A 27,994-nucleotide genomic window follows, 5' to 3' on the forward strand; every position below is an offset into this window, starting at 1 on the left:
TCTGAGGGCTCCCAACTCCCTGCCCATTTCCCTCCTTCTTCCTAAGTAGCAAGTCACCTCAGGCTGCCCTTCAGATGTTCTGGAAATGGAAAATGACAAATCCTAGAGAGTTAAATTTGAAACAGACTTTAGCAGTCGTGGGGATTTCACCAGCCAGTGTCCACCTGCCTGGCCAAGGCCTGGAGTGAAGGACTTACGTGGGTCACCTGAGCTTAGGTGAGTCCCCTGCTCCCCGTGGTCCTCACAGAGTGAGAACCCCAGCTCCTGGAGCTGTTGACTGGTTTTCACAGGTGATGAGGTTAAGTTTGGAAACCATCTCACCCTCTGATGGGTGGGGAGGACCTTCCTGCCCAGGGTGAGTCTTCCTCTGGCCCATCACTGATTAATCCTCACCTGCCTTGTCCTGCTGCCCTGGGGAGCTTGTATGGGAGCCAGCGGCAGGTGCCTGGGTACAGCCAGAGAAGACCTCCAGGAAAGGAGCTTCCATAAATCATTGACTGGCCTTCCATTGTGCTGGAACCAGCTGGTGCTGGTTGCCATGCCAAGCTCCTGGAGCTGTGGGCAAAGGTGGCACAGGCTAGGGGTGAGGCCAAGCTGAGCCAGCTCTCCATCCAGAGCCTCCAGAAACAGGTCAATCTAGGGCTGTCAGGATGGGCTCAGCACACTGGGGGGTGGCTTCCAGCCAGAGCAGGGCAGCAGGACCTCAGATGATTCCCTTCCTCTCTCTGTGCCTCAGTGTCCCCCATCCATACCATGGGGATTGCATTTGAGAGTCCTGAAAAGCCCTCCCCGGTCTAGGCTTTTGCTCAAAATCCTTTAAAACCTTGCACCTGGAAGCCTCTTCCCATGTGTTGGCTTTGAGGTCTTATTCATACCCCAGCTCATATCTCTGCAGCTGTGCCCTGATGCCGCCTGGGCTCTGTGCTTGCTTAGCTCTCCTGCGGGGAAACACAGGGACAGAGGCCTTAGGCCTGTCCTCAGAAGCTCCAGGATGCTTGGGGAGACCCCACATCCCCTGCGGCTGGCCAGGATCTGGTCTGTCTGCCTCTGGAAGGTGCTAAAGGTGGGCAACGGCCTGCACCTGCTGCTTGTCCTCCTCATTTGCCGGTGTCCCTGCCGTGCTGTGGGACCCTGGGCTCCCCTCCCCCACTGCAGTGTCATAGCTCAGCACTGGGAGGAAGGCCCACGGTGGATGGCTCACTTTGGGGGCCCACTGAGGCCACCATTCCTCCCCCTCCATGCCCTGCTTCCACTAGCCAAGATGCAGTCCCGACTGCCTGGCCAAGGAAGGAGGAGGTCCACATACCCTGGGGCTTATCCAAGTGGAAGCACCATGTAGTCGTCTCAACCTGACTCTTGGGGGAAGCCAGAGAAGCCCCTTCCCAGGGCTGAGCACCCCCAGGGGGACTGTTTTCAAAGCCCCATGACATCATCAGCCCCATCTTCTCTGGTGGGCCCTTCCTGGCAGCTTTTGGAGCCTGATGGAGTGAGGAGGGGGCAGGGAGGGGGCATTGGGCTCCTTAGCAGGTCCGTCTGAGAGCCCTGGGACAGACGTTACCACCCATGGAGACCGTGGGTCCCCAGGTGCGATGATGCCAGGAAGCCAGAGAATGGCTGGGGGTGACAGGGAATCAACCCAATCCCCCATACCTACACCCTCATCCCCATTAAAGAGCTAAGAACTCTGAGGCCAGAGAGAAGGAGACTTCACGAAGTCCCCTGGGGGTGTCTTCTTAGCTGCGGCCAGAGCTCTTCCTGCTGTTCCAAGCCTGCTCGGGCCCTCATCTCCGGCTGCCTTTTACTGAGGCCATTTCATCTTTGGGCCTTTCCCTGGCCCTGCGAGGCGGTCCTAACCATCTCAGCCCTCAGAGCTGCCCGAGGAGGGCCACCAGGCTCACCTGCTACCTGCCCTGATCCCAGCCCCGTCCGCTGGCCCCCCTGTGTACCTCCACTGGTTACAGGGGGAGGACAACATTCCCTGAGCAAAGGACAAGAGAGGACTGGGATGTCCAAGGGACGAGGCCTTGCAGGCTGGACCCCAAGGGGCATTCAGGGGCACTGTTTCCCCAGGCGGCAGGCAGAGGATTGGAGAGAACGTGCTGGAGGGGCTGCAGAGGAGGCTGGCCTGGGGCGGACTCCTTAGGCTGGGGCTCTCGGGGTCTCAGAATTTCGGGCTGGATCTAGGCTTTGGAGATTGAGATCCTGGGCTGGGGTGAGAAGGGAGGTGGGAGCCCTCAGAGTGATCGGTGAAGAGGCCAAGGGAACACCATTTGTACTGTCCTGCTGTGTGCTTGGCACTGGACGGGAACTTCTCCTCTGTGGCTTTGCTTGGTCCTCAAAAACGAGCTGAGAGGTTGGGATTCACTTGTTCATTTGCCTGAGAAATAGGTACTGAGTTCCTACTATGTGCACAGCACTGTTCTGGGTCCCGACTGTTGAACAGAACAGACAATGGTTTTGTCAGAGAGGTGAGGCAGCCAATTCTAAGTTGCCCAGCTAGGGACGCCGGGGTGGCCCAGTGGTTGGGCGTCTGCCTTCGGCTCAGGGCATGATCCTGGGGTCCTGGGATCGAGTCCTACATCTTGCTCCCCATGGGGAGCCTGCTTCTCCCTCTTGCCTATGTCTCTGCCTCTCTCTCTCTCTCCCATGTGTCTCTCATGAATAAATAAATAAAATCTTAAAAAACAACAACAACAAAAAACAAAGCTGCACAGCTAGGAAGGGCAGAGCCAGGATTCCGAGCCTGCTCTAGCCCCAAGTTCTCTCCCTTTCTCTGTACTACCTGGGTGGAAAGGCGGTGTGGTGAAGTAGAGGAAAGTTCAAACTGCCTTGCTGTGGGAGAGTGGGCCAGTGACCTCCCATTCTGGGCCTAAACTTCCTCAGTTGGCTTTGAGGGGTTTGGCCAAGAAGTCTGGAACTGTTCCTGGGGCGAAACAGTGGAAATTAATATTTAAAATGGGGACAGCTACCAATTTTTGAACGAGTTCTATGCATCAAGCCCTGAGACAGCCCTGAAACTTCCTGAGCAGAGGGAGGGGCCCGGCTGAGCATCCCTGAACTCTACTTGCCCTGGGCTCCTCCCAGTTGTCCAGGACCTCTGGTCCTTGGGTTATCAGGGGAAGCAGCTGAAGCCTTTGGACAAACAGGGGCAGGCAAGGACACGGGGACATATGGTTTATAAATAAGGGGTCTGGGTGGGGCCAAGCTGATTTGGGTGGGGAGGGTGAGGATCGAGCTGCAGAGAGGCCAGAGGGAGGCCTTGGGGGACCCAATCCTTGCCTTCCCCATCCTCTCTTACCGCAAGGGCAGGCTCCCCTCAGATCATAACTGAGCATCAGCACCTCCTGTACTAGCCCACAGCCCAGCAACTCCGAAGGAGGCCGGAGGAGCCGGGGACCAGAGCTGCTTCCTCCCTGTGTCTTCCAGGCTCAGCCCTGCTGCGAACCCATCACATTCACTTGCACACCAGGTCACCCAGGTGTGCAAAGGAAAGCACAGGATCATCAGTGCTAGGTGCCCAGAGAAGAGGGGTGGATGACTGAAGAGGTGGAGGTGAGGGGCGAGAAGGGGGGGGAGGGGGAGAGGGATTTTACCCCGGGAGGGAAGGGGAGGGCAGGTGGGGACATCTCCCTTTCCCACCTCTCCCAGGACACTTTAAACTTCTAGTTACACCAAAAGTAACCTAGTTACACGATAATATACGCAGCTTGGTGGAGGGGTTCAGACCATGGGCTTTGCAATAAGCCCGGGTTAGAATCCGGAGCCTCATATCTCCAACAGGTCACTGGGTCCTGTTTCCTCATCTGGAGAAAGGGGACCCACCCCACGGAGCTGTCGTGAGCTTTAAACGAGCTCCCGTACGTGGTATGCTTGTTAAAGCGTCTGCACTCAGTGGGCTCTAAGGAAATAGGTATTATTAGAGAGGTAAATGATCAAGTTTAATAATGCAATAGACCCGGCCCAGCCTGTCTCTCGCGCCAAGAACTAGAATTTTTCCAGTAATTCGCATCTAGCGGTGAGCACCTGCCCTATTCCCAGAAGAACCCTGAGAGGCATGTGCCATCCTGCATTTTCTGTTTATTATTTCTTTGCCTGAAAAAAAAAGTTTTATTTTTTAAAATCATGCATGCCTAGATGCCTAATTAACCTACTGTTTAAAGCTCCTCTTTTTGAGCCTTATAATGATGGTAGCATATCGTAGGTACTTTTCTGGGATGTTCCCTCCGTCTTTGCCTCTGAGACTCGTCCACGTTGTTGCGTGTGGCAGGAGTTCGATTGTAGGGCACTCGCCACCATCGGTTTCTGCCCGGCCACCGTCGCCGCCTCCTGACACGGGCCACTCCGCAGCCAGGCAGATCCCAAGCACTGCGGTGGGCCCGGCCTCTGGCCTCTGACCCCCGTCCCCTCAGCCCTGCACTCCCCCTCCTCACCACCCAGCCCTGCCATCCCAGCTTTGTTCCCTCCCGGTCCAGGGTCCCACGTCATAGGCACAGTCCCTTCTCCTGTTGCTCTGGGAAGAGTGAGTGGCTGGCCATGGGGCACCCCACTTTGCATCTGACTGGCTGTGTGACCCTGGGTACATCCCCTGCCTTCTTTGGGCCTTGGTCTCCCCACCTGTGAGGAGAGTGGGTGGGGAGGATTGGGCGACACTTCCTCTGCCTGGAGGCGGGGCTTTGCCTCACCCGGAAAGTCCAGGGAGTGGGTACAAGGTGAGGCAGCATGTGTGGGGTGCAGCCTTGCTCTGCTCCGTCCTGGACCCCTTTCCCCAAGATGCTCTCGCAGAGATCGGGGGCTCTGCTCCCAGCACCTTCATGTGTGCCATGACCTCCTCAACACCAAAATAAGCCACCAAAAATTTGAATCAGATTCTTATGGTGGGGACGCCTGGGTGGCTCAGCGGTTGAGCACCTGCCTCTGGCTCAAGGCATGATCCTGGGGTCCTGGGATCGAGTCTCGCATGGGACTCCCCGCAGGGAGCCTGCTTCTCCCTCTGACTGTATCTCTGCCTGTCTCTCTGCATCTCTCATGAATAAATAAATAAATCTTTTAAAAAAAGAATTTAATGGTGCATTTTAGTATGTAACTTGGTGGCATGGACAGAAAGAACCTGGGCCTGGACACCAGGAGACCTAGATCCCAGCCCCAGATCAGAGATCAATTTCCTGTGCCACCTTGGGCACCTTGGGCACCAGTTTCCCCTTCTGCAAACTAAGGACAACTGTCCATGCCGAGTGCGTGCCAGGGACAGCTGGGTCTGTAGCCCCACAGCCCCTCTCGCCAGGCCTGGCTAGGGGAAGCCTGCCTGAGGAGAAGGAGGGCAAAGTCTGTGGTGAAGTTTAAAGTTTACAAAGAAATGAGTTATCCATGCACAAATCAAAGCACGTTCTTTGGTGGGAGGAAAACAAAGTGTCACATTGTTCTCATGCTGCCTGGCTGAAGGCCAGAGCTCCTCCTGCACCCCTGCCGGTCCACACCTCGCCCTGCCCCACTCCACCCTGCCCCCCATCTAGAAGGTGCTCCTGCGGGGCCGTGCTTTCTATTTGGCAGAAAAGCCACTTGGAGATCATGAGATCAACCTAAAAGCCTTAGAACAGAAACGGATTTGCCATTCAGAGCCCAAAGAATCTAAGCATCATTATTAGTGGTACTCCAAGAATCCTCAGCCCTGGTTTTCTTACTGACCCGACCAGAGACTGAGCCCTGACCCAGCCCCAAACCCAGCTCTGACCTTGACCCCTCCATCTGAGCCTCACCCCTGGTCTAGCCTAGACCGCAAATAAGTGGCAGGCTGAGCTCCGACATGGGCCCCATGCAGAACCGGGGCACAGGCCCTGGTGGGAGCAGCTGATGGCTCCAGGAGCCAGAGCCCCTGCAGAGCTCCAGTTACGTGAAGCCGCCTCTCAGGGGGCCGAGGATGGGGCTTCTGTCTATAGGGATCCATTCTGAGGCCCCAGGGCCCCAGCTTCTGTGCTTGATTGTGCCTGTCCCTGAGGGAACCGGGAAAGGGGGTGAGAACTTGGGCAGAAATAGGGCTCACTCTGGCCTAGCTCTGATACCCTCTGCTTATAGCATGCCCCTCGCCCCCAGAAAGGAGCTCAGTGCCAAGTATCCAAATACAGCTGGTCCCTGGGGCCCATCCATCAGCTACAAGGCCCCCCATCTCAGCTGTGGGCATGTCCCCGGCCACCCGGAGACTCGGAAGAGGCAGTGATTGCCTCAGCATCACCACCAGAGGGCACCAGACAGGGGCGACCGAAAAGCCTCTGCGCCTCTGAATCTGGACCTGGTGCTGGGGGCCAGGGGGGCTGTCCTAGAAGAACAGGTCCGCCCCCACCCTCAAGGAGCCCACCTGCTTTGTGGGGCCGGCAGACCCACCAGGTGACAGGAAAAAACCCCTAAACACTAGCTGCTGTGACCTTCTAAGTTCTAAGTTTAGTTTTATAATAAGTCAGGCCCGAAAAAATGTCCTTAAACACTAGAATATTGGAGTTAATGCAAATATTCCCTTTGACCACGCCCCCATTCCACCCCTATGAATCTATGAACGTTTGGGTTCAAGACTTTGTGTGAACATATGTTTTTATTTCTCTTGGACAAACACTTAGAAGTAAAATTACTGGGTCGTATACGTGTATGTTTAACTTTATATGCAACTGCCAAATTCTTTTCTAGAGAGGCTGTACCATTTCACATTCCTGCCAGCAATGTCTGAGAGCCCCAGCTGCTCCATATCCTTCTCCAAACCCATATTGTCAGTTTACTTACTTGTTAGTCTAGTGGGTGTGTAGTGGAGCCCATGGCGACACATACACCTTGGTAATGGCTAATGTTATCCAGCATCTTTAAATGTCCCTGCTTGTCACTCACACGACCATTCAAATCCTAACCATTCTTTGAAAATCACGTTGTTTTCTATGAAGTGGTCGGAATTCTTTGAACCCCCCCCCCCAGAACCCGGAATTCTTTATAAGATAGATATTCTAGAAATATTTTCTCTCACTTAGTGGCTTGCCTTTTCATTTTCTTAATTTTATTGGGTCTCTTTTTAACTTTATATTTAAAAAATACTTTTAGGCACACAGGACAATTGCAAAGGTAGTAGAGAGAGTTCCTCTAATTTCAGCATCTTATATAACTGTGGTACAATTATTGAAAATAGGAAATGAACATTAATACAAAGCCATCACTAATCTGCAGAACTTTATTCAGATTCCATTAATGTCCTTTTTCTGTTCCAGGGTCCAAAACAGGATGACACTGGGTCCTCTCATTGGATGGAGCTAGAAAATACATAAACATATACTCACCCGTGCATGTTTATATGTACATGTATGTATGCATCCACCTATCTACGTACCTACCTTTGTTCCTATCTCTATATATCTGTCTCTTCAAGGAAAATATGATTTTATTCTAATACCTGTGACTCCAATTCAGCACCATGTATTTATTCTGGCATTTTTTTCTTTATTTATTTGTAAACTCTCTGGCTTTTATTGACTACAGTATCTTTATTTACATCCTATTACCTATAATATATTTATTTATTTGTTCCACCCTACTATACGTGCAACATATTTTCAGGATTATTAACTCATATCTTTGTGAAAAACAAATTTACCAAAAACGGTACAGAATTTGTGTACAGTTCTTCTTATCTTTAGTCCCACAGTATCCAGGCAAAACTTTTAGGTCAATCTCTTTTTTTCCCACTCCCTAGAATGTTGTTATGTATATATGTGTAATACAGTCAGATTCATTTGTTATAGTCTGCACGACATCCTGAACACCCAGGACATCTCGTTGATGTTTTTCAAGCAAGCCCCCCAAATCAAGCCCCAACAAGGGGCTTGAACTCATGACCCTGAGATCAAAACCTGAGATGAGATCAAGAGTTGGATGCTTAACTGACTAAATTACTCAGGCACGTCCATCCTGGTTGATTTAATAAACTATTTTCATATAGTAAAATTCACTTCTTGAGATGTTCAGTTCAATGGGATCTGACATGCGTAGAATCATATATCCCACATTATAATTCCTTATAGTTCCTTGATCCCCCCCAAATTCCTTCATGCTGCCCCTCTGTAGTCAGATCCTTCTCTCACCCCCAACCCTTGGGAATTACAGATTGCTTTCTGGCCCTATAGTTTCTCTTTCCTAGTATGTCATGTAAATGGAATAATGGAGTGTGTAACCTTTTGGATTTGGCTTCTTTCTTTCACCCATTAAAGTCAATTTAAGATTCATCCATAATGTTGCATGAATCAATAGCCTGTCCCGTTTTATTGATGAGTAATTTCCTACTGTGTGAATATACCATAGTTTGTTTACCACTATCTGTTGCAGGATACCTGGGTCATTTCCATTTTTGGATGATTATGAGTAAAGTGCTATCCAATTTGTGTACAGGTGGACATAAGTGTTCAGCTCACTTGGATAAATACCTAGGGTCGGGTTGATGGTTAAGCATATACTTAACTTTAAAAGAAACTGCTAAGCTGTTTTTCAAAGTGGTTGTACTATTTTGCATTCTTCCTGGCAACACGCAAAAGTTCCAATTGTTCTGCATGTTTGTCTGCACTTGGTCTTGTCAATCTTTAAATTTTAACTATCCTAATACATGTGTGGTTTGTGGTTTCCTTTGTTTATCTTTCAACCGATCAGAGCTTTATCTTTAAAATGAACACTGGGAGTTATTCTGTATGTTGGTAAATTGAACACCAATAAAAAATAAATTTATTAAAAAATTAAAAAATAAAAATAAATAAAATGAGTTTCTTGGGGCACGAGGGTGGCTCAGTTGGTTGCGCGTTCAACTCTTGATCTCAGCTTCATGGTTGTGAGTTCAGGTCCCATACTGGGCTCCATGCTGGATGTGGAGCCTACTTAAAATAAAATAAATAGTTTCTTGCAGGTATATAGCTGGGTCTTCATTTTTCTTTCAATTTGATGATCTTTTTAATGGGGGTGATTAGTCCATTGATATTTAATTTATTTATTCATATTGTTGGATTTACCTCTACAGTTCTCCTATGCTCTGTTTGTCTTATCTGCTCTTTGTTTCATTTTTCTTCCTTTCCTTTTCTTCTTCTTTTTTTGATTGACTAGTTTTTATATGATTGAGTTTATCTCTGGTATTGGCTGATTAACTATCTCTTTGTTTTATTGTTTGATGTGGGAGCTCAAGCATTTCCAATGTATATCTTTAACTTATGAAAGTTTACCCTTAAACTATATTACACTGCTTCACATAGCATAGAAACTGTATAAACAGGGACGCCTGGGTGGCTCAGCGGTTGAGTGCCTGCCTTTGACTCAGGGCATGATCCTGGAGTCCCAGGATCGAGTCCCACATCAGGCTTCCTGCATGGAGCCTGCTTCTCTCTCTGCCTATGTCTCTGCCTCTCTCTCTGTGTCTCTCATGAAAAAAAAAATGAATAAAACCTTTAAAAAAAAGAAACTGTATAAACATACACTTCTGCTTTCTTCTACTTTCATTTTTGCTGTTGTTTTCATGCTTTTTACTTCTATATGTGCCATAGACCCCACAATGTTTCACCATTACTTTTGCTTTAACCAATTAATTATTTTTTTCACTCTAAAAATTGTGGTAAAATACACACAACATAAAACTTACAATTTTAGCCATTTTAGATGCACAATTCAGTGGCTTAGGTACTGAAGTATTAGGTATTCACAATGTTGTGCAAGCATCATTACTATTTATTTCCAGAATTCTGAATCATCCCAAATAGAAACTCTGTACCCATGAAGTAGCAACTCCTCATTTCCCCATTACCCCAAACCCTGATAATCTCTATTCTATTTTCTGTGTCTATGAATTTAACTACTCTAGATCTCTCATCTAAGTGAAATTATGCAGCCTTTGTCTTTTTGTGTCTGACTTCTTTCACTTAGCAGAATAGGTTTAAGGATCATCCATGATGGAGCATATGTCACGACTTCATTCCTTTGTATGGCTGAGTAATAGTCTGTTTAAGGTATGAACCACATTGTGTTTATCCGTTCATCTGTTGATGGACACCTGGGTTGTTTCCACCTTTTGTCTATGGTGAATAATACTCCTATGAGCCTTGGTCTACAAGTATTGTTGGAGTCTCTGCTTTCAGGATATGTGCCTAGGAGTAGAATTGTTTAACCTTTTGAGAAACTGCCAAACTGTCTCCCACAGCAGCTGGACCATTTTCCATTTCCACCAGCAGGGCTGGAAGGCTGATCTCTCCATATCTTTAACAACATGTATTATTTTCCATTATTTAAAATAATAGCAATCTAGTGGGTGTGAGGTTGTATCTCATTGTGGTTTTGACTTGTATTTCCTGAATGATTAATGATGCTGAGCTTTTTTTCAATGTGTCTATCATCTTCGAAGAAAGCTTATTCAAGTCTCTTGCTCATTTTTGAATTTTTTTTGTTTTTTTTGTTTTTGTTTTCTTGCTGTTGAGTTGTAAGAGCTTACATATTTTTTGAATATTGATTCCTCATCAGTATATGACTTGCAGATATTTTCTCCCATTCTGTGAGTTTTTTTTTTTCATTTTTTTGTGGTGCCCTTTGCTGGACAAAGGTTTTTGATTTCTGTGACATCCAATTTTTTCTACTTTTCTTTTGTTCCCTGTGTTTTTAGTGTCATATTCAAGAAGTCATTGTGAAATCGAAGGTAATGAAAATTTTCTCTTCTGTCTTCCACTAAGAGTTTTATAGTTTTAGCTATTGAATTTAGGTCTTTATCTATTTGAGTTAATTTTTGCATATGGTGTAAGGGTCCAACTTCGTGTTTTGCATGTGGATATCTAGTTTTCCCAGTAGTGTCTGTAGAAAAGACTGTCCTTTCCCCATTGAATGGTCTTGGCAGCATTGCCAAAATCAATAGAGCATATATGTGTCAGGGGTTATTCTCTCCTACTCTATTGGTGTATATGTATATTTATGCCAGCACCACATTGTTTTGGTTCCTGTAGCTTTGCAGTAAGTTTTGAAATTAGGGAATGTGAGGTCTCTGATATTTACCCTCTAATATTGTTTTGAATTTTCAGGGTCCCCTGAAATTCCATATGAATTTTAATATAGATTTTTCTATTTCTGAAAAAAATGCCATTGGGATTTATATACGGATTTCATTGAACCTATGTATTACTCTGGGTAGTATTGTCATCTTAACAAATTAAGTCTTCTAATCCATGAACCAAGTCATATTTTCCTTTCTTTAGATATTTAATTTCTTTTGTAATGTTTTGTATGTTTTGTTTTGTTGTCTTGTTTTTTTGTAAAAGTTACCTCCTTGGTTAAATTTATTCCAAAGCATTTTATTCTTTTTGATGCTATTGCAAATGGGTGGAAAGGTTTTCTTAATTTTCTTTTTAGATTGTTTAATTTTTTTGATTGTTTAATTTTTAGTGTATTAAAAAAACAACAACAGATTTTTGCATGTCAATTTTGTTGAATTGTTTATTAATGTTAATTGTGCGTGTGTGTGTGTGTGTGTGTGTATTCTTTAGGGTTTTCTGCAAATAAGATCATGTCATCTGCAAACAGAGATAATTTTATTTTTTCCTTTCTGATTTGGGCGTCTTTTATTTCTTTTCTTACCTCATCATTCTGGCTAGCCCTTCTAGTAAGTACTACATTGAATAGATGGCAAAAGCAGACATCTGTCTTGTTCTTCATCTTAGGGAAAAAGCTCAGTCTTCATCACTGAGCATGATATTCATTGTGGGTTTTTCATTTATGGCCCTTATCATGTTAGGGAAGCTCCCTTCTACTCTTAGTATATTAAGTGTTTCTGTCTTGAAAGAGTGTTCACATTTGTCGCATGCTTTTTCTGCATCAACTGCGATGATCGTGTGTGCTTTTCTTTCTTCATCTATTAAAACCTAAAATTTTGTATATTTTGTTCAGATTTCCTGTCATTACGGTGGGGGGAAAATAAGTCAGCCCCTGCTACTCTGTCTTGGCCGGAAGCAGAAATTCCTCACATACATTAAAAAAATCTTTTCATGTGTGGCCATAGCCATGGACTCTTTGGACCGAGTCGTAAAGCCCAAAACGAAAAGAGCAAAGAGATTCCTTGAGAAGAGAGAACCAAAACTCAGTGAAAATATTAAAAATGCAATGTTGATTAAAGGGGGAAATGCGAATTCAATGGTGCCACAGTACTTAGAGATGTGTATGCGCTGAAAAAACCGTATGGTGTTCTGTATAAAAAGAAAAACATTACAAGACCATTTGAGGATCAGACATCATTGGAATTCTTTTCAAAGAAGTCAGATTGTTCTTTATTTATGTTTGACTCCCATAATAAGAAGCGGCCAAATAATCTAGTAATAGGTCGTATGTATGATTACCATGTGCTGGATATGATTGAATTAGGTATCGAGAAGTTTGTCTCTCTAAAAGATGTTAAGAATAGTAAATGTCCCGAGGGAATAAAAGCCATGTTAATATTTGCTGGTGATGATTTTGATGTAACAGAAGACTATAGAAGGCTGAAAAATCTTATTGATTTCTTCAGAGGCCCCACAGTATCAAATATCCGTCTGGCTGGTTTAGAGTATGTTCTACACTTCACTGCACTGAATGGGAAAATTTACTTCCGAAGCTATAAGTTGCTGCTGAAGAAATCCGGTTGTAGAACACCAAGGATTGAATTGGAAGAGATGGGGCCCTCGTTGGACCTGGTTCTGAGGAGGACACGTCTGGCTTCAGATGATCTTTATAAATTATCTATGAAAATGCCAAAAGCCCTCAAGCCAAAGAAGAAGAAAAATGTCTCCCATGATACTTTTGGTACAACTTATGGAAGGATTCATATGCAGAAGCAAGACCTAAGCAAACTACAAACCAGGAAAATGAAGGAGTTGAAGAAGCGACCTGCAAAAAGGATAACAGAAGACCAGGAGAAAAAATCAAAGAGAATTAAAAAAAATTGATAGAATTAGCCAAAAAAAAAAAAATCTTTTCATGTTAATACGGATTTAGTTCATTCTTTTAATAGGATTTTAATAGTATCTAATGGTACATTTGATAGTATTCCACTGTATGAACATATCACATTAAATTTAGCTATTTCATTATCATTGGGCTTTTGTGTTGTTTTCTGTTTTTTTACTACGTAATACTTTTCTCTGGGGCAAATATTCAGAAATGGAGCTTCTGGTTTTTGAGTATGTTCGTGTATAGATTTAAAAGATCATGTCAGGGCTGCTTGGGTGGCTCAGTCAGTGAAACTTCTGCCTTTAGCTCAGTCATGGTCCCCGGGTCCTGGGATCAAGCCCCACACCAATAAAATGTAGGACCACTACACCGATGAGGGGATGCTCAATATCACTAATACTAAAGAAAATGAAAATAATAATGAGCTAATCCTTTTTCATCGATCACATTGCCTAAAATTTTCATGGCTAATAATATGAGATTTGGAAAATAATGTGGGAAAGTGGTACTTTTCTACTTTGCAGATGGGAGCGAACATTGGTACACCCAGTTTGAAAAGCAATTTGATATGATCTCTCTCTCTCCCTTTTAAAGGTTTTATTTATTTGAGAAAGAAAGAGAGCATGAGGTGAGAGGAGGGGCAGAGAGGGAGGGACAAGCAGACTCCCTGCTGAGCAGGGAGCTGGTCTCACACAGCTGGCAAGCCCTGGAGGCAGAATTTTTTTTTAATAAATTAATTTTTATTGGTGTTCAATTTACCAACATACAGAATAACACCCAGTGCTCATCCCGTCAAGTGTCCCCCTCAGTGTGGAGGCAGAATTTGAACTTGAGTAGATACAGAGGTACTTAGAGATGGGTGTTCAGTGACTCTGGTCTATTCAGAAGGACAATGGGCCTGGAAGATCCTTGGATCCAGGTTTCTCAACCTTAGTTCCATCCACCTTTTAAACTGGGTAATTCTTTACCGGCCGTGGGGGCCGTCCTGTGCATCGTAGGACGTTCAACAGCTTCTCTGGTTTCAATCCATTTTCTACCAGTAGCACCTTGTCACCACCGCTCCTTGCCCCCTTTGACCCCTGGCTGTGATACTGAAAACTGTCTCTAGGCAAAGCCAAATATTCCCTGAGGGATGAAATTGCTCCCTGTTAAGAGCCACTAATTTAGATAATAATTATTATTAAGTGTCAATATTGATTATTAACCTTCATTAATGCTAATGACATTGATACTGATTACCAACAGTGATTAACTGTAATAGGCATCCTTGCGCTGTTGCTTATTTGTAGCTGATGGATGGAAGGTTCTAGCTTTCCCTTTAGATCACACCTTCTCAGTGTTCTGCTGTCCCACCTGTGAGTCCTCACTTGGCCTGTCCCTCCAGGAGCTCTGCTTCATTCTGAAGATGAGGTGAACTGTGCGAGCACGCCCGTCCACAGTTTTTACGGCAAAGCACAGGAGAACCTTTGGGCAAGGGCAAGGGGGGTCTGGGGCTTGGGGTGGTTCGTGTTTTCTTTTCAAAATGTTTTTCTTCAACACTTTGTCAGTACAAACGGAAAAATAAAGCCCTGCTCATGTAAAATGATTCCTCACTCTACACGAGGTAGGGGTGAGGAGCCTTCATCATTCATGATTCGTGCCAGGCTGTAAACATGCCTGTTGTCACCAGCATCCAGCCCAGCAAGCTCTGGGAATGCAGATCTGCACACAAACGTCAGGCCCCACCAGGGACAGTGGCATCCAGGGCCCTGGAAGATACAAGGTGCTTCCGAATCCCCAAGTGCTGTGCGAGAGCCAGGGTAGCTTAGAACGCTGTCTTTAGCTTGGCCAATTGGGATTCCATATTTTAAAGTCTAAAACTATAATGAAAATGCCCAGGTAACAAATGTCCAAAATCATTTGAGCAGCTACGTTAAGACCTCTAGTTTTTGCTGCTGATAACAGTTGTCTTGCTTCATTCAGGGTGGTCTAGCTCCATGAATCCCCTTGCAAACCTCCCATTTTGGCTCATTTCCCTCTGTTGCTGTGAAGACTTCTGGAGACTGTGATAAGCCCCCGTGTGAAGTCCAGAGCCTTGACATCTGCACTTTCCACCTTGCCTTCCAGGCTGGAGTCCTTGCAGGGAAAGAAGCAAGGTCCTACTGATATGACGCTTCTTGGCCAGCCCATGTAGGGGCTTCAGAATGATCTCGCTTCTTTTTCTAAGCTCATCCCTACTCTGCAACCCCCACTGACACCCTACCCCCATCCCTGCTGTGTCCCCACAGCCTTAAGCCCACCTGCAGCCCTGTGGATGAGGCTTGGGTGACTAACCAAACTGGGAGCTCGTGACGGTGGACCCAGGTTGTCTTCTTCCTCCTCTCTAAATCTCCTTCATTTGGGGGAGGGGGCTCTCTCTACTGTGGGCCAGCAGAAGGCTGGGCTCCGAGAGGGAGATGGTAAAGAATGTTGGCCTGCCAGGGCAAGGGGTGTCCTATGGCTATCACCTCTCTGGGCCCTTGCAGTCAGCTCAGGACAGGGACACAGCAGACTTACAGATGGAGTGGAAGGGGGTGGGGTGCTCAGCCCCTCCTGTTGGGGACATAGAGGCCCACTTTGGGGCTGGGGCTGAGTTGGGCATGATGTCCTGCAATCCTGTGAATATTTAGCTGGTTCTGTCCCCTTTGCCAGCTCCTGCCTATGCAAATAGCCACCAGAGTAGGGGTGGCGGCAGCAGCAGCAGCAACCACAGGGGACCACGGGAGGGAAGAGGGCCAAGGCTCACCCTGAGGACAAGGACGCTGACTGGGGCAGCCACTTCGAGCCCCACCATGGACAGCAGGGTGTGGGGTGCCTGCATCTTCTACTTGCTGAGCCCACTGCCAGTTGTGAGTAGCCAACACAGACCCTCCTGCCTCTCCTGCTGGGCTCCGGATCTGGGAGCCACAAAGCCATAAGGGGGGGCGTCTAGCTGGAGCCTGGTGGGTCCCCAATGCTCTTCCTCAGCACAGGAGTATCTACTAAGCAGGCTACTAGCCATGGCTCAAAGAACTCCTCTCCCCCTCCCCTCCCCTTCCATCCCCTCCCCTCCTCCCTATCTCCCTTCTTCACTTCCCTCCTCCCCTCTCCCTCCTCCGCTCCCTTTCCTTCTGCCCCCTTCCCTTCCCTCCCCATCCCCTTCCCTTCCCTTCCTTTCCCTTCCCTCCTCTCCCCTTCCCTTGCAGCTGCTTGTCTCTAGGTAGCTCAGACTAGGAAAACCTGGCTGAGCTGAGTTAGCCTCCTTGTTGCTTCCCTCCAGGGCCTGCCTGGGCCTTCCAGGGGCCACAGAGACCCTGTATGCCTGAGATATGACTCTGAATCAAGGGGACAGTTAGGGCCTTCCCATCTCATGTCCCTAATTCATCCACAGAATCTCCAGGCCCCTCCCTATCCCTAGTGTCCTGGAGCCACACTCCCGTTGGGTTGCTCACTTTTAAAAGGGTGTGGCCAGGGACCAGGGTCCTGCGCAGTAGATGGAGAACAGCTGCTCCCCTCCCATATTTGGGAGACTGTTCCTCTCTTGATACACCTCAGGCTGGAGAAGCTTTTGGCAAACTTATGTACTGGAGAGTAGGGTGGTGGGAGTGGGGTGCTGGACAGGGGCCCTCCCTGATTGTGCTGCGATTTCCCAGCATGTTTTCTAGGAGTTACTGCAAGTGACACAGGGACCAGGACAGGACATACAAGGTACTGGGTGGGAAGCTCAGCACTCATGGACTGAGGTCTCCTCTTCCCCTGCTGGCTTGTGTGTGAGCGTGAGAGTGTGTGTGTGTGCTCACGCACGAGTGTGCAGGGGCCACCGCACCTCCCAAGCACCCGCCCCCAGGTGCACAGCCCTTGGGCTGGAATCCTGGCACCCTGAAACTAGCTGTGTGGCCTAGGCAAGTTCCCCACCCTTCCTGAGCCTCACTTGTATCTTTTGTTAAAAAGGAGATGATATCTGTTCGCCGGGGCTGTTGTGCATTGAGTAGGGTCTGATTTGTAGGGCTGGGCATAGGGTGCAAAACAGGTCGCTGCTGCTTCTTCTTCTTCTTCTTCTTCTTTTTTTTTTTTTTGGTAATTGAAGTAGCCTGGACACACCTTGTTACGTTAGTTTCAGGTGCACCACATGGGGATTCGACAAGTTTCTATGTTATGCTGTGCTCACCACAAGCGTAGCTGCCATCTGGCACCGTGCGGCACTATTACGAGATCGTTGACTTCATTCCCTGTGCTGTGCCTTATTCATTCCATACCTGGAAGGTTTTGCCCCTCCCCTGCCTTTTTAAATTTTTTGTTGTTGCTGTTGTTATACGGGGAGTCTCTATCCTCTCATCTGGGTGCACCCCACATAACCATGGGTGCTCTCTTTCACGTCCCCTCCCTCCCCCCCCACCTCCTCCCCTCTGCTTCCTTCACATCTCCTTATCTGACTCTGACATTCTCCCTCTTATAAGAACCTCATGTCCGTCCAGATAATCCCGGATAATCTCCCCATCCAAAGATCATTAATTTAATCCCAGCTGCAGAATTTCTTTGGCCGGGCCAGGTAGCGTATATTCGGTTTTCGGTTTTCGGGGATTAGGAGGCACACGTGTTGTCTGAATGAGGGCATTGTTCTGCCTACCAAGGTACTTTGTGCAGAATTGCATCCAGGGAGCAGGGGGGAGGAGAGCGGGGAGAGACGGAGGAAAGGCCCTGCACGGAGAGTTGTTGACTCAGTCCCCTCCAGGAGGTCTTCGGAAGCCTTGTGTTCAATGCATCTCAGAACTTGCTCCCATGAGATGAAACTGGGAAGCATCTGTCCAGACTTCCATCTTCTTTTCCTTCCTCCCTCCTCTCTTCCTCCTCCCCCCACTTCCTCCTTCCCTGCCTTCCTTCTTCTGTTCCATCTCCTCCAAGAGCACTTGAAAGTGCGGAGAGCCAGGCCTTGTGCTTAGGAGCAGGGCTGCGGAAGTGAATCAGGCTTTGTCTCTGTCCTAAGGTCATTTGGACCAGAGAACCCAGAGGGAGCACCCGATTGGCTTGGCTCATCCCATTGCCTTCTTCCTGCAGGTATGGGGTCATGTGCACCCAGAGTGTGACTTCATCACCCAGTTGAGAGAGGATGAGAGGTCATGTCTGCAAGCAGTGGAAGGGATGCCCAACACCACGCTGGGTATGGCGCTTGGGAGGGAGGGGGTGGCTTCTCAGCTCTTCTATCTCCTCCAGGCTCATCACTCTGAATGCTGCATGGCCTGTCCCCTGAGTCTGCTCTGCTCCCATCTCTCTATCTAGGCTGCCCGAGGACATGGGATGGGCTGCTGTGCTGGCCGATGGCAGGCTCTGGCGAGTGGGTCACTCTCTCTTGTCCAGATTTCTTCTCTCACTTCAGCTCAGAGCCAGGTGAGGGTTCCGGGTGTGGGGGCGAGTGGGGAGATGAGGTGGTTTCACCTGGTGGTGTCAGCATATGGCAGGCACATCCCTGGCTTTGGGGGCAGTAGATCTGGATGTGAACACCAACTTCCCATCTTCCTGTGTGACCTTGGGCAAGTGAGCCAACCTCCTGACCCTCAGCTTCCTGACCTGTGACCTGGGGAAACCAAGAACATTAACCTCCCAGGCGGGGAGGATTGGTGAGCAGAGCATAGAGGTGCTGGGCCCAGGGCCAGACCCCAAGCAAATGTTCTGTGGATGTCGGCAGGAGGGCTGGTCTGGGGGTGGCGGGGAGCAGAGCCTGTCTGACTACTCAGATGCCACCACTGCCTAGTTGGGGGAGTGTGGAAAGGCTGGACCTGGAACACAGGCCCCTTGGGGAAAGGCCACCCTTTCTCTGCCATTGAGAAGAGCTGTCTGCAGACCCAGCCAGGGTCACTGGATGATCCACGACTCCCCTTCTGTCCTGGAGAGAGAGAACGAGTTATAACCCGCTCTCTGTTCCCACCTCTGCATGCCTCGCAGGGGCTGTGAAGCGGGATTGCACCATCACGGGCTGGTCTGAGCCCTTCCCACCTTACCCTGTGGCCTGCCCTGTGCCGCTAGAGCTGCTGACTGAGGAGGTAAGAGGCTCCTGGCATCTTGGAGGAAGGGTCGCCGTGGGTGGTTGTAGGGATGGTGGACTGCACAACTGGAGGGGCCGCCATTTCTGCTGTAGCCAGCGGGTGGGAATATTTATTACAGTGGTTTCAGAAGATGGCAGTGTCTGCAAGAGAGACGGCTCTGGTCTTTGGCTAATTGCTCAGGGTGACACGTGGCCACGGTGCTGGGAGAAAGGGGAGGCGGAGGACAGGGTGGGAGATGTGCTGGCTGCCCTCTCCTTGGGTGCCCTCTCTGTGCCCAGGCCTCCGGGGCAGGAGCTTTGAGTGGTTCTGGGGAAACTAAGGCACCTAGTGGTCCTGGGCAGGCTGCCTCCCTCCTCTGGTCCAGGTCCATGGAGTGGTGTGCACACCCCACACGTCCAAATTGAGCAGGGCCTTTGCGAGGTGCTTCCTTACCCCCAACCCCATACCTCTTTCCCCTCAGCCCAGCAGGGGAAGGCATGAGTCTGACCATTTTTCAAATGAAAAGACAGACACGGGTGCTGGTTGCTTGCATCCCCCAGGGGTCCCTGGTCCCCTCCCTTGGCCTGCACCCTCCACCTCTATCTTGGGGTGGGGAGAGGGTGGTGTCCAGGCTTTACTTTGATGGATCCAAACACTTGGTCATAGAAAGACCTTCTCCCTGTGGCTGTCCCTGGCTGCCCCCTTTCTTTGGGGTTAGGGGGAATGTATGTGCCCATGATGGTGAGGAAGTAGGATGTCAATAAACCAGTCCCGTTTCCTCTCGAGCTTTTGTCGTTCCTCGATGAATGACAAAATCTACCAATGAGTGAGTGAAGCTGTAGCTTCTCTGCCGCCCGTCTTGGTCCCACCCCACATAACAGTGAGAGTCAACATGTCACTCCCTGCTGCCCCCCCCCCCCCACTGCCCACCAGCAGGTCAGGTGCAAGACAGGCTGTAAAGATCCCTGTTACGAGGGATCTTGCCACGGGCACCCTGCCCCCAGATGGGGGGTTCTAGAACCAAGAGCCTTCACCTGCATGGTCCTCAAGCCCCTCCTTCCCAGAAAGTGCAGCTGCTGAGACTTTCTCCATCTCTACTCTCCCAGAAATCCTACTTCTCCACCGTGAAGATCATCTACACCCTGGGCCATAGCATCTCCATCGTGGCCCTCTTCGTGGCCATTGCCATCCTGGTTGCTCTCAGGTTTGCTGTCCTCTTGGCCTGCTCCAGAACCTTCGCTGCCTCCCTGTGGTCCTCGGGGCCAAGCCTGAGTCCTTGCCTGGACACTCAGGAGGTTGCTGGATCTAGGCCCCGCAGCCCTTCCTGGCTTTCCCTTCCGTTCCCCGGTGTGTTCCCTTTCCAGCCCTCGCACTCCAGGACTCACCGCAGTCTCGACACCTCTGCTCACGTGGAACTTCCTCTGTTTGCTTGGAATGCCCACTTCCTGTGTTCTTGATGTGTGTCCATCTGTCAAACTTCAAAGCCCAGCTCCCACCTGCTTTAAGAATCCTTTTGGCAGGGATCCCTGGGTGGCGCAGCGGTTTGGCGCCTGCCTTTGGTCCAGGGTGCGATCCTGGAGACCCGGGATCGAATCCCACGTCGGGCTCCCGGTGCATGGAGCCTGCTTCTCCCTCTGCCTATGTCTCTGCCTCTCTCTCTCTCTCTATGACTATCATAAATAAATTAAAAAAAATTAAAAAAAAATCCTTTTGGCCTCCCGCATGGAGCCTTTCTTGACTGCTCCAACCCTTTGACCATTGCCTCCCTTGAGTACCCCCCCCAACTTTAGAGTCTGATCCCCCCCAGCATGGCTAATGCCATTCTCTGTCTCCTGGGGATGTGCCTCATCTCTCTGAGCACCCAGGGGGCTCCCCTGCCCAGTACCCTGCCACCTATGCCTCTGTACCCCAGGCTCTGAGCTCCCCAAAGGCAAGGACCGGTCCCCTCCGTCCTCTCACCTCTGCTGAGCCTCGGGGCGGTGGTTGGCTGTCCTGCATGGCTAACCCTGAAGCTCCAAGTCCAGCCTGGTCTGACTCGAGTCAGTTCAGTTGTGCTCCTCCTGTGCTCCCCCTCATGCCTCCCTGCTCTTCCAGGAGGCTCCACTGTCCCCGGAACTACATCCACACCCAGCTGTTTGTGACCTTCATCCTCAAGGCGGGAGCTGTGTTCCTGAAGGACGCTGCCCTCTTCCACGGGGAGAACACAGACCACTGCAGCTTCTCCACTGTAACAGCTGTGGCTGGAGGGGCCCGGGTGGGTGGGGGGAAGGAAGGCAGCGTTAGGGACCTAGAGGAGCCCCCCGACTGTGGGCTGATACCCTAAGGCTCTGTGATTGCCAATTACAGAATAGGAAACACCCTCTCCTTTCCCTTCCCTTCCCTTCCCTTCCCTTCCCTTCCCTTCCCTTCCCTTCCCTTCCCTTCCCATCCCTCCCCAGAATCAGATCCTAAATCCCCATGGCATTTCTTAGACCCTGGAGCCGATCCATATCCTTTCCCATATTCCGCGTCCCCCCTTCCATTCCTTATTGCATACTCCAACCTAGCCCATGCCTCACCCCAGCGGCCTTTGCATTTTGTACCTCCCCCCGAACACCCCTGCCTGTCTGTGGCCAGGTGCGGGTATGTGCCGGGCAAGGTGCCCCTGGGTCCCTCCCCCCAGAAGCATCCACAGGGCCTAGGGGACAGAATGCACCAGCTAATGGGACAACTGAGTGGGGGATGGGTGTTGAGAGCTGGGCTTCAGGGAGGAGACAGCTTGGGGCTGGGAGGGGGGCAGAGGGGAGAGGGCACGTTAGATGGAGGGACCAGGTGAACAGGGTCTCACAGACAGGAAAACGTGAAGCATGTCCAAGAACCGGGGAAGTCACACGGGGGGCAGGGAGCCGAGGTGGGAGAAGCAGAGGGAATGAACGTAACAGGCAGTGGGGGCCAGCGTGGAGGCAAAGCCGGGCTAGCAGTAGCCAGACACACAGACAGACAAACCAACAGTGACCTTAGTGAACGAATGAAAGAAATGGTAATGGTAGGTGTACTGAGCACCGCTGTGGAGGCGTTGCGCTAAATGCTTTGCATGCATTCCCCCCTTTTAGTTCCTCCATATAGTTTTGTTTTAGTCCCGTTTGTACGGGAGCGGGCCTGGGGCCAAGCTCGGGCCACCTGGGCTCCGAGGCAGTGCTCCTCACCCCTGATGGATGAGCGAGTCCTGCGGTGAATGAGCGAGTGTTTGCTCGTGTGTTTGCAGCGATGGACGGTGCTCCACACCCACAGCTCTGGGGATGGACGTGGGGTCAGGAAGGACCGGAGGAAAGTGAAAAATAGCAATTCCCACGCAGGGTTTCCATCTGGTCCTCAGGACAAGGCCACGGGATAGGCAGCGGAAGTATTTCCCTTTACAGATGAAAAGCTGAGGCAGGGGGAGGTTACCCAGCGAATTCATTGGTAAACGTGAACCCAGGTCCCAAATCTGCGCTCTCAGCCTCCACATTATCCTACCACATCCCCTCTGGGGCAGCCCAAGGTGGAGGTGGAGGGGCCTGTGTGGGGGAGGGGCTCCAGGGGGTGTCCAGCCCTGAAGAACCCAGACCCCCGGCCCACAGGTTCTCTGCAAAGTCTCTGTGGCCACCTCCCATTTCGCCACCATGACCAACTTCAGCTGGCTGTTGGTGGAAGCTGTGTACCTGACCTGCCTCTTGGCCTCCAAGTCGCCCAGCACAAGGAGAGCCTTCTGGCGGCTGGTTCTTGCTGGCTGGGGTGAGCTCTAAGGTCGGTTAGGGCAGCAAGGGGCTAGTGGAGGGCGGGGAATTCGCAGGGAGCTCACCCAAAGGTCCTTTCAGCTCACTTGATGGTGACCCGAGGGACAACCTGTAGTCCTACAGCTCCCTGGTCCCCCCTTCCCGGTGCCCTGTGAGGCTGGCAGTGGAGGTGGCAGGTGGGCGCAAGTCCCTGAGCCGAGACACCCCTTACTCGTGTCTCCTCTGTACCCCCACAGGGCTTCCCCTGCTCTTCACTGGCATGTGGGTGTGCTGCAAGGTGGCCTTTGAGGATGTTGCGTGAGTCTGGGTGGCCACCTCATCACAGGGCGCTGGGTCCCCCTGGGGTGTGGGCTGAATGGTCAGGCAGCGTGGCTGTTCTCTACACTGGGGAGAGGAGCAGGAGACCCCAGTCCTGCCTTCAGGGAACTCCCAGGGCCTGGGCGCAAGATGGGAAGGCCGTTGTGGGTACCGTGCAAGGGCATGACCTGGGGCAGGAGGGGACCTCAGATTCTCAGGGTGTTGGGCTCAAAGAGAGGTGGGAGCTGGGGACAGGGTAAATAGGGGCTTCCTGGAACAGGGAAAGTTTTGGGGCCAGCAAGAAGCAGCCAGGTGGAGAGAGGAGGGAGATGTAAGCCCAGCATGGATTGATCCCTTTGGAAGGGAGCCTACCTGGCTGAGAGAGGAGAGAAGGCTGGGAGGGCATTTTTGGTGCTCCCCTCAGTCCTGGCCTGTCCTCTCTCTAGGTGCTGGGACCTGGATGACAGCTCCCCTTACTGGTGGATCATCAAAGGGCCCATCGTCCTCTCTGTTGGGGTCAGTCTCTGGCGCCTCTGCTTTATTCTCCTTGGATCTGCCGAGGGGGCTGTACCGCAGGAAAGGTGACTCCAGGCTGGGGGAGAGGGTACCTGGGTCCTGCAGCCAGGCTCTGCGAGATTCTCCGCGGACCTCAGTGTGGCATCGGTGAAACTAGGAGGTGGTCTCCACCATCACTCAGGCTCTTTCTAGCTCTGGGTTGGGATGAATTTGGCGCCCTGGCTGTAGAGCATCTCCTCCTGCAGCGGGGCTGCGGTGCAGAAGAGGAAGGTGGGCTGTGGCTGAACCGCCCCCCCCCCCCCCGCTCCCATGCTGAAAACGGGGCAACGGGACTGGTTTACGTGGCCTCGGTGAATGTGTGCATCTCCCCCAGTTTTATCAAAAGTGAGGGACACCTGCTTTGTGTCAGAGAAGATAGACCCTGGGAGGTGCTAGAGGTAGGATGACAAGGCCTGGCCCCCCACCCTTTATCCTGGAGCTGCAGAGGGACCCTGCACTCCATGTGGGACCTCCCAGTCTCCAGGACACAAGTTCTAGAGCAATGACCTGTACATCTATCTGCCTGTACATCCCTGTGTCTCAAGGATTTAGGGTTTGTAATTCCCAAAGAGGCCCCGTCCCAGGCTACCAGGGCCACTCCTGATTCTTGCCTTTTACCTTCCTGCACCTCTATTTCCAGGTGAACTTTGGGCTTTTTCTCAATATTATCCGCATCCTGCTGAGGAAACTGGAGCCGGCTCAGGGCAGCCTCCACACCGAGCCTCAGTACTGGTAATGTGTGTGCACACGCGTGTGCATTCGGGGATGCTGGGAGCATGACTGGACTGGGAGTCAGTATGGTTCTGTTTTATTCACTTTCTTGGTCCATGCTCCTCCCTAAGCTTCTAGAGAGATGATAGATCTGGTCCCTGCCCTCTAGGAGATCACCATGTGTGTGGGGGGGAGGGATGGAGGCTCCAAATATCCAGTTCCCAGGACAAATGGACTGATGAGTGCTGGGGTCCATTTCTATGGGAAGGATCCTGTGGAAGGAGAACTTTCTAGATGGGGGTGAGGTGGGGGTGAGGTAAGGTTAGGGAAGACTTCCTGGAGGAGGTGGTCTTTGAACTAGACTTCGATGCATAGACATCGACTGGAATAAATTGAGACAAGAACATTTGGCAGCGAGAACAGCAAGACCCATGGTCCCCAAAGTAAGGAAGCCCTGCATTGTACCACACTGCGTGTTTGGGGGGGATGGAGTTCTCCAGGGTGCCTGGTGCACAGAGTCTGTATGGAGAACAGATGGGAATTGGGAGTGAGCAGGGGGCATGTGGGAGTTACTAATTCCAGCCTTGGGTGCCTAGGGCTTGTCTTCTCCTGCAGGCGTCTCTCTAAATCAACACTTCTTCTCATCCCGCTGTTTGGAATTCACTATGTCATCTTCAACTTTCTGCCCGACAGTGCTGGCCTGGGCATCCGCCTCCCCCTGGAATTGGGCCTGGGCTCTTTCCAGGTGAGGGGCCCCACAGGGACCCTTCCCACCAAGTCCTTGGGCAAGAGGGAGGCGGTGCAGCCCACAGGTTTGGTTGAGTTCACTGTAGGTTAAGGGTTACCAGGCTGGTTATCCTTTTTTTTTATCCACCTATCTCTATTCATTCAACTTCCCCCGAACCGGCCTACTTGTCCATTTACCCATCCATCTACCCATCATCCATCCATCAATCCATCTACCTACCTACTTACCCATGCATTTATCATCCAGTTATCTGTCTATCCAGCCATTCATCTATCCAACGTTTACTGAGCACCTATTATGTACCAGGATCTGTGCTCAATGCTGGGGGACGGATGCAGAAATAAAGAAAATCAGAGAAACAAGATCAACAGTACAGCCTTGGCAGGCTTGCTATGAGGATTACGTGAGACAGTGTGCCTGGTGCATAGTAAGAGATGAATGCACCTCCTTCTTTTTCCACAAATACCTGCCCAGGCCACAGCCTGGGGGCGGGTGGAGAAAAAGGCGGTAGCAGGTTGTAGGTAGTAAGGGGTAGATGAGTAGTAGGTAGTGGGTAGTGGAAGAAAAGATAGGTCAAGACTGTGGACATCTTGTGGCCAGGCCATAGGATCCTGATGTGTTCCTTTCTCTTTGGCCCCACAGGGCTTCATCGTTGCCATCCTGTATTGCTTCCTCAACCAAGAGGTAGGTAACTCTGCAGGATATCCTTAGCCATTGAGTCTTACCTCCCACCAGATCTAAGGCCACTTCTCTTCTTCCCAGACCCTGTAAATCCCAGCTCAAGCCAAACCTTGACTCCTGTGATCCTTTGGGAAGCTAGCTATGTCTGTCCTGAGCCTCTAGATCAAGCTGAGCCTGATTGCTTCCTATAAACGTCCTTTATCCATCCCTCCTCTAGCCTGGACCAAATATACTCTCCATTCAGGACTGGGGATGGTCTAAAAGGATCCCCCAATTCTATGTTCCTAAAATTGAACGAAAGGGAGAGTGGATGAGGGAATAAGCCAGCTCTGGGAGAGGCAGAGGAACTGAAAAAGTCAGCAGCAGACAGAAAGGGAACTAGGAAAATAGAGTCAGGTGCAGCAGGAGGGAGGACGATGGGGAAGAGCCAGGGATACTGAGAGAAAGCACCTGAAGAGAGGGACCACTCATGGAGGAGGGCACACTCATGCCTAGACACATAGTGACGACAGACTTGTAGAAATGTGGAAAGATGGCAGAGGGAGGAAAAGTAAAATGTCCCACCCAGAAGGCAGCTTGCATCCGTCCCTTAGGATACACTTGCTTTGTGGGAGAATTTAGCTCCTGCCCTAGACAGCCAGGCCCTGCTGCCGTGAGCACCGGCACGGCTCCCTCTGGCGGCCTGGACTGGCCGTGGGCTCGGAGCTGCCCTGAGGCCTGGGTGCACACGCCATCCGCCAGCTGGGGGACCCCGCTGGCTCCTCCCCTGCCACCTCTGTCCCTGACTGCCTCCCGCCCCCTCTGCCTCTGTACTCCCACACCAGCCTTATTGGGTGTCTGGCTGCAGACACAGGACTGCAGTGTCTGTTTGTAGTGGCTCTTGGGTCCTGCGGACGTCGACAGGGGTGGGGGACAGCCTCGGCTGAGGCCGGTGGGACCTGGGAAAGACGCTTCCATGAGAGCTGGGAGGGGATCTGTCCCTGGAAATCACGCTGGAGACCAGATGGTGACATACCTCTGGTGATGGGGAGCTTACTACTCACAGAACAGCTCTTCTGTTGTTAGGCCCCTGTGGGGAAGCTCACCCTTACACTGAATAGAAATCTGTCTCCCTCTGTCTTTCACTGCAGTCCTAGTTCAGCTCTGTCGGGTGGTCACAGCCTCTCAGCAACCTGTGACCCCAACAGCCCTTTGAAGGGGCTGAATTCAGATTCCCCGGTCCTCACCCCTGCCTCCCTGTACCCAGCCGCTTTTCTTTCAGGAATCCTGGCTCCTCACCTGCAGCTCCTTAGATAGGGGTCTGTGTTTTCTCCCTTTGGGGCATCGCCCCTGGACAGGTTCCCAGTGGCTATAGCTCAGTTCAGCGGACAGGGCAGGACTGAATCCCAGAGCAGGGGCCAGGCTAAGATGCTCAGGGAGGCCAGAAATTGAAGAAAGCATCCAAGGGAATGTTTTTAACGGGACCCACCCAAAGGCCCTCCTAGAAGTTAGAGAGCAGAGCTAAAGGGAATGGTCAGAAATACCCACAGGAGGGAGGAAGTAGTATCACGCAGAGATATACTCGGTACTGGCTGCGGCCCATCTCCTCCCCAGGAGCCCAGGCCTCCCTTCCTCCTGCAGGGTCTCTCCCTATACCCCCAGCCCCACCACGGTGGAGCACGGGAGGAGCCGCAGCCCTCCCTGACATCCTCTCCCTTGTCCCCCGAGGTGAGGACTGAGATCTCACGGAGGTGGCACGGCCACAACCCTGAGCTGCTGCCAGCCCGGAGGGCCCTCACCAAGTGGACGGTGCCTTCCCGCTCCGGGGTGAAGGTGTTGACATCTGTGTGCTAGGCTGGCCACGCCCGAGCTTGGACAGCTACCCTGTCGGAGCAAGAGGGACCCGTGCCCCGCGGAGCCCGCAGGCCATGCCTCCGCCCCACCTGCCGCCCCACCTGCCGCCCGGTCCGGCAGGTGCAGCGCTTTCCCCCCCGCCCTACACCCGACCCTGGGTCGCTGCGGGTGGAACGCCTGGGTTCCTCGGGCTCTGTTCTCTTGTCCCTCCTCCCTGGGCCCCAGGCCACGGCCAGAGGAGCCAATAAACTTGTAAGTGAATAGATAACGAACTTGAGTGGAGACAGAGGGACCCTCGGCCTTCATCACCCCTCTCTCGTGTTTGGTCCCCAATTCGAGTCTGCGCAAGAATCCTCCTGTTTAATTTATTCTTTTTTTTTTTTGTTTAATTTATTCTTAAAACTTATTCTCTCTTGTCTCTATCTCCACTCCCATCCCTC

The 27,994-nt window shown here is 50.8% G+C and overlaps 2 protein-coding genes across 2 annotated transcripts; both read left to right on the forward strand.

Moving 5' to 3' along the window:
• Positions 1-12,030: 12,030 nt before the first annotated feature.
• Positions 12,031-12,953, forward strand: LOC129502887 (ribosome production factor 2 homolog). The gene is given in 2 exon segments (XM_055314748.1): positions 12,031-12,169; positions 12,172-12,953. Coding segments are annotated over 2 exon segments (915 nt in total). The 5' UTR covers positions 12,031-12,036.
• Positions 12,954-15,767: 2,814 nt separating this feature from the next.
• Positions 15,768-27,554, forward strand: GHRHR (growth hormone releasing hormone receptor). Its single transcript, XM_055314801.1, has 13 exons — positions 15,768-15,824; positions 18,010-18,112; positions 18,232-18,339; positions 18,895-18,992; positions 20,081-20,178; positions 21,069-21,201; positions 22,574-22,727; positions 22,966-23,026; positions 23,473-23,542; positions 24,222-24,313; positions 24,908-25,037; positions 25,683-25,724; positions 27,429-27,554. Exons 1-13 carry the CDS (start codon positions 15,768-15,770, stop codon positions 27,552-27,554), a joined length of 1,272 nt encoding a protein of 423 aa, XP_055170776.1.
• Positions 27,555-27,994: the final 440 nt, after the last annotated feature.

Source organism: Nyctereutes procyonoides, unplaced genomic scaffold, assembly GCF_905146905.1.
Source record: "Nyctereutes procyonoides isolate TBG_1078 unplaced genomic scaffold, NYPRO_anot_genome, whole genome shotgun sequence".
Taxonomy (NCBI): Eukaryota; Metazoa; Chordata; class Mammalia; order Carnivora; family Canidae; genus Nyctereutes; species Nyctereutes procyonoides.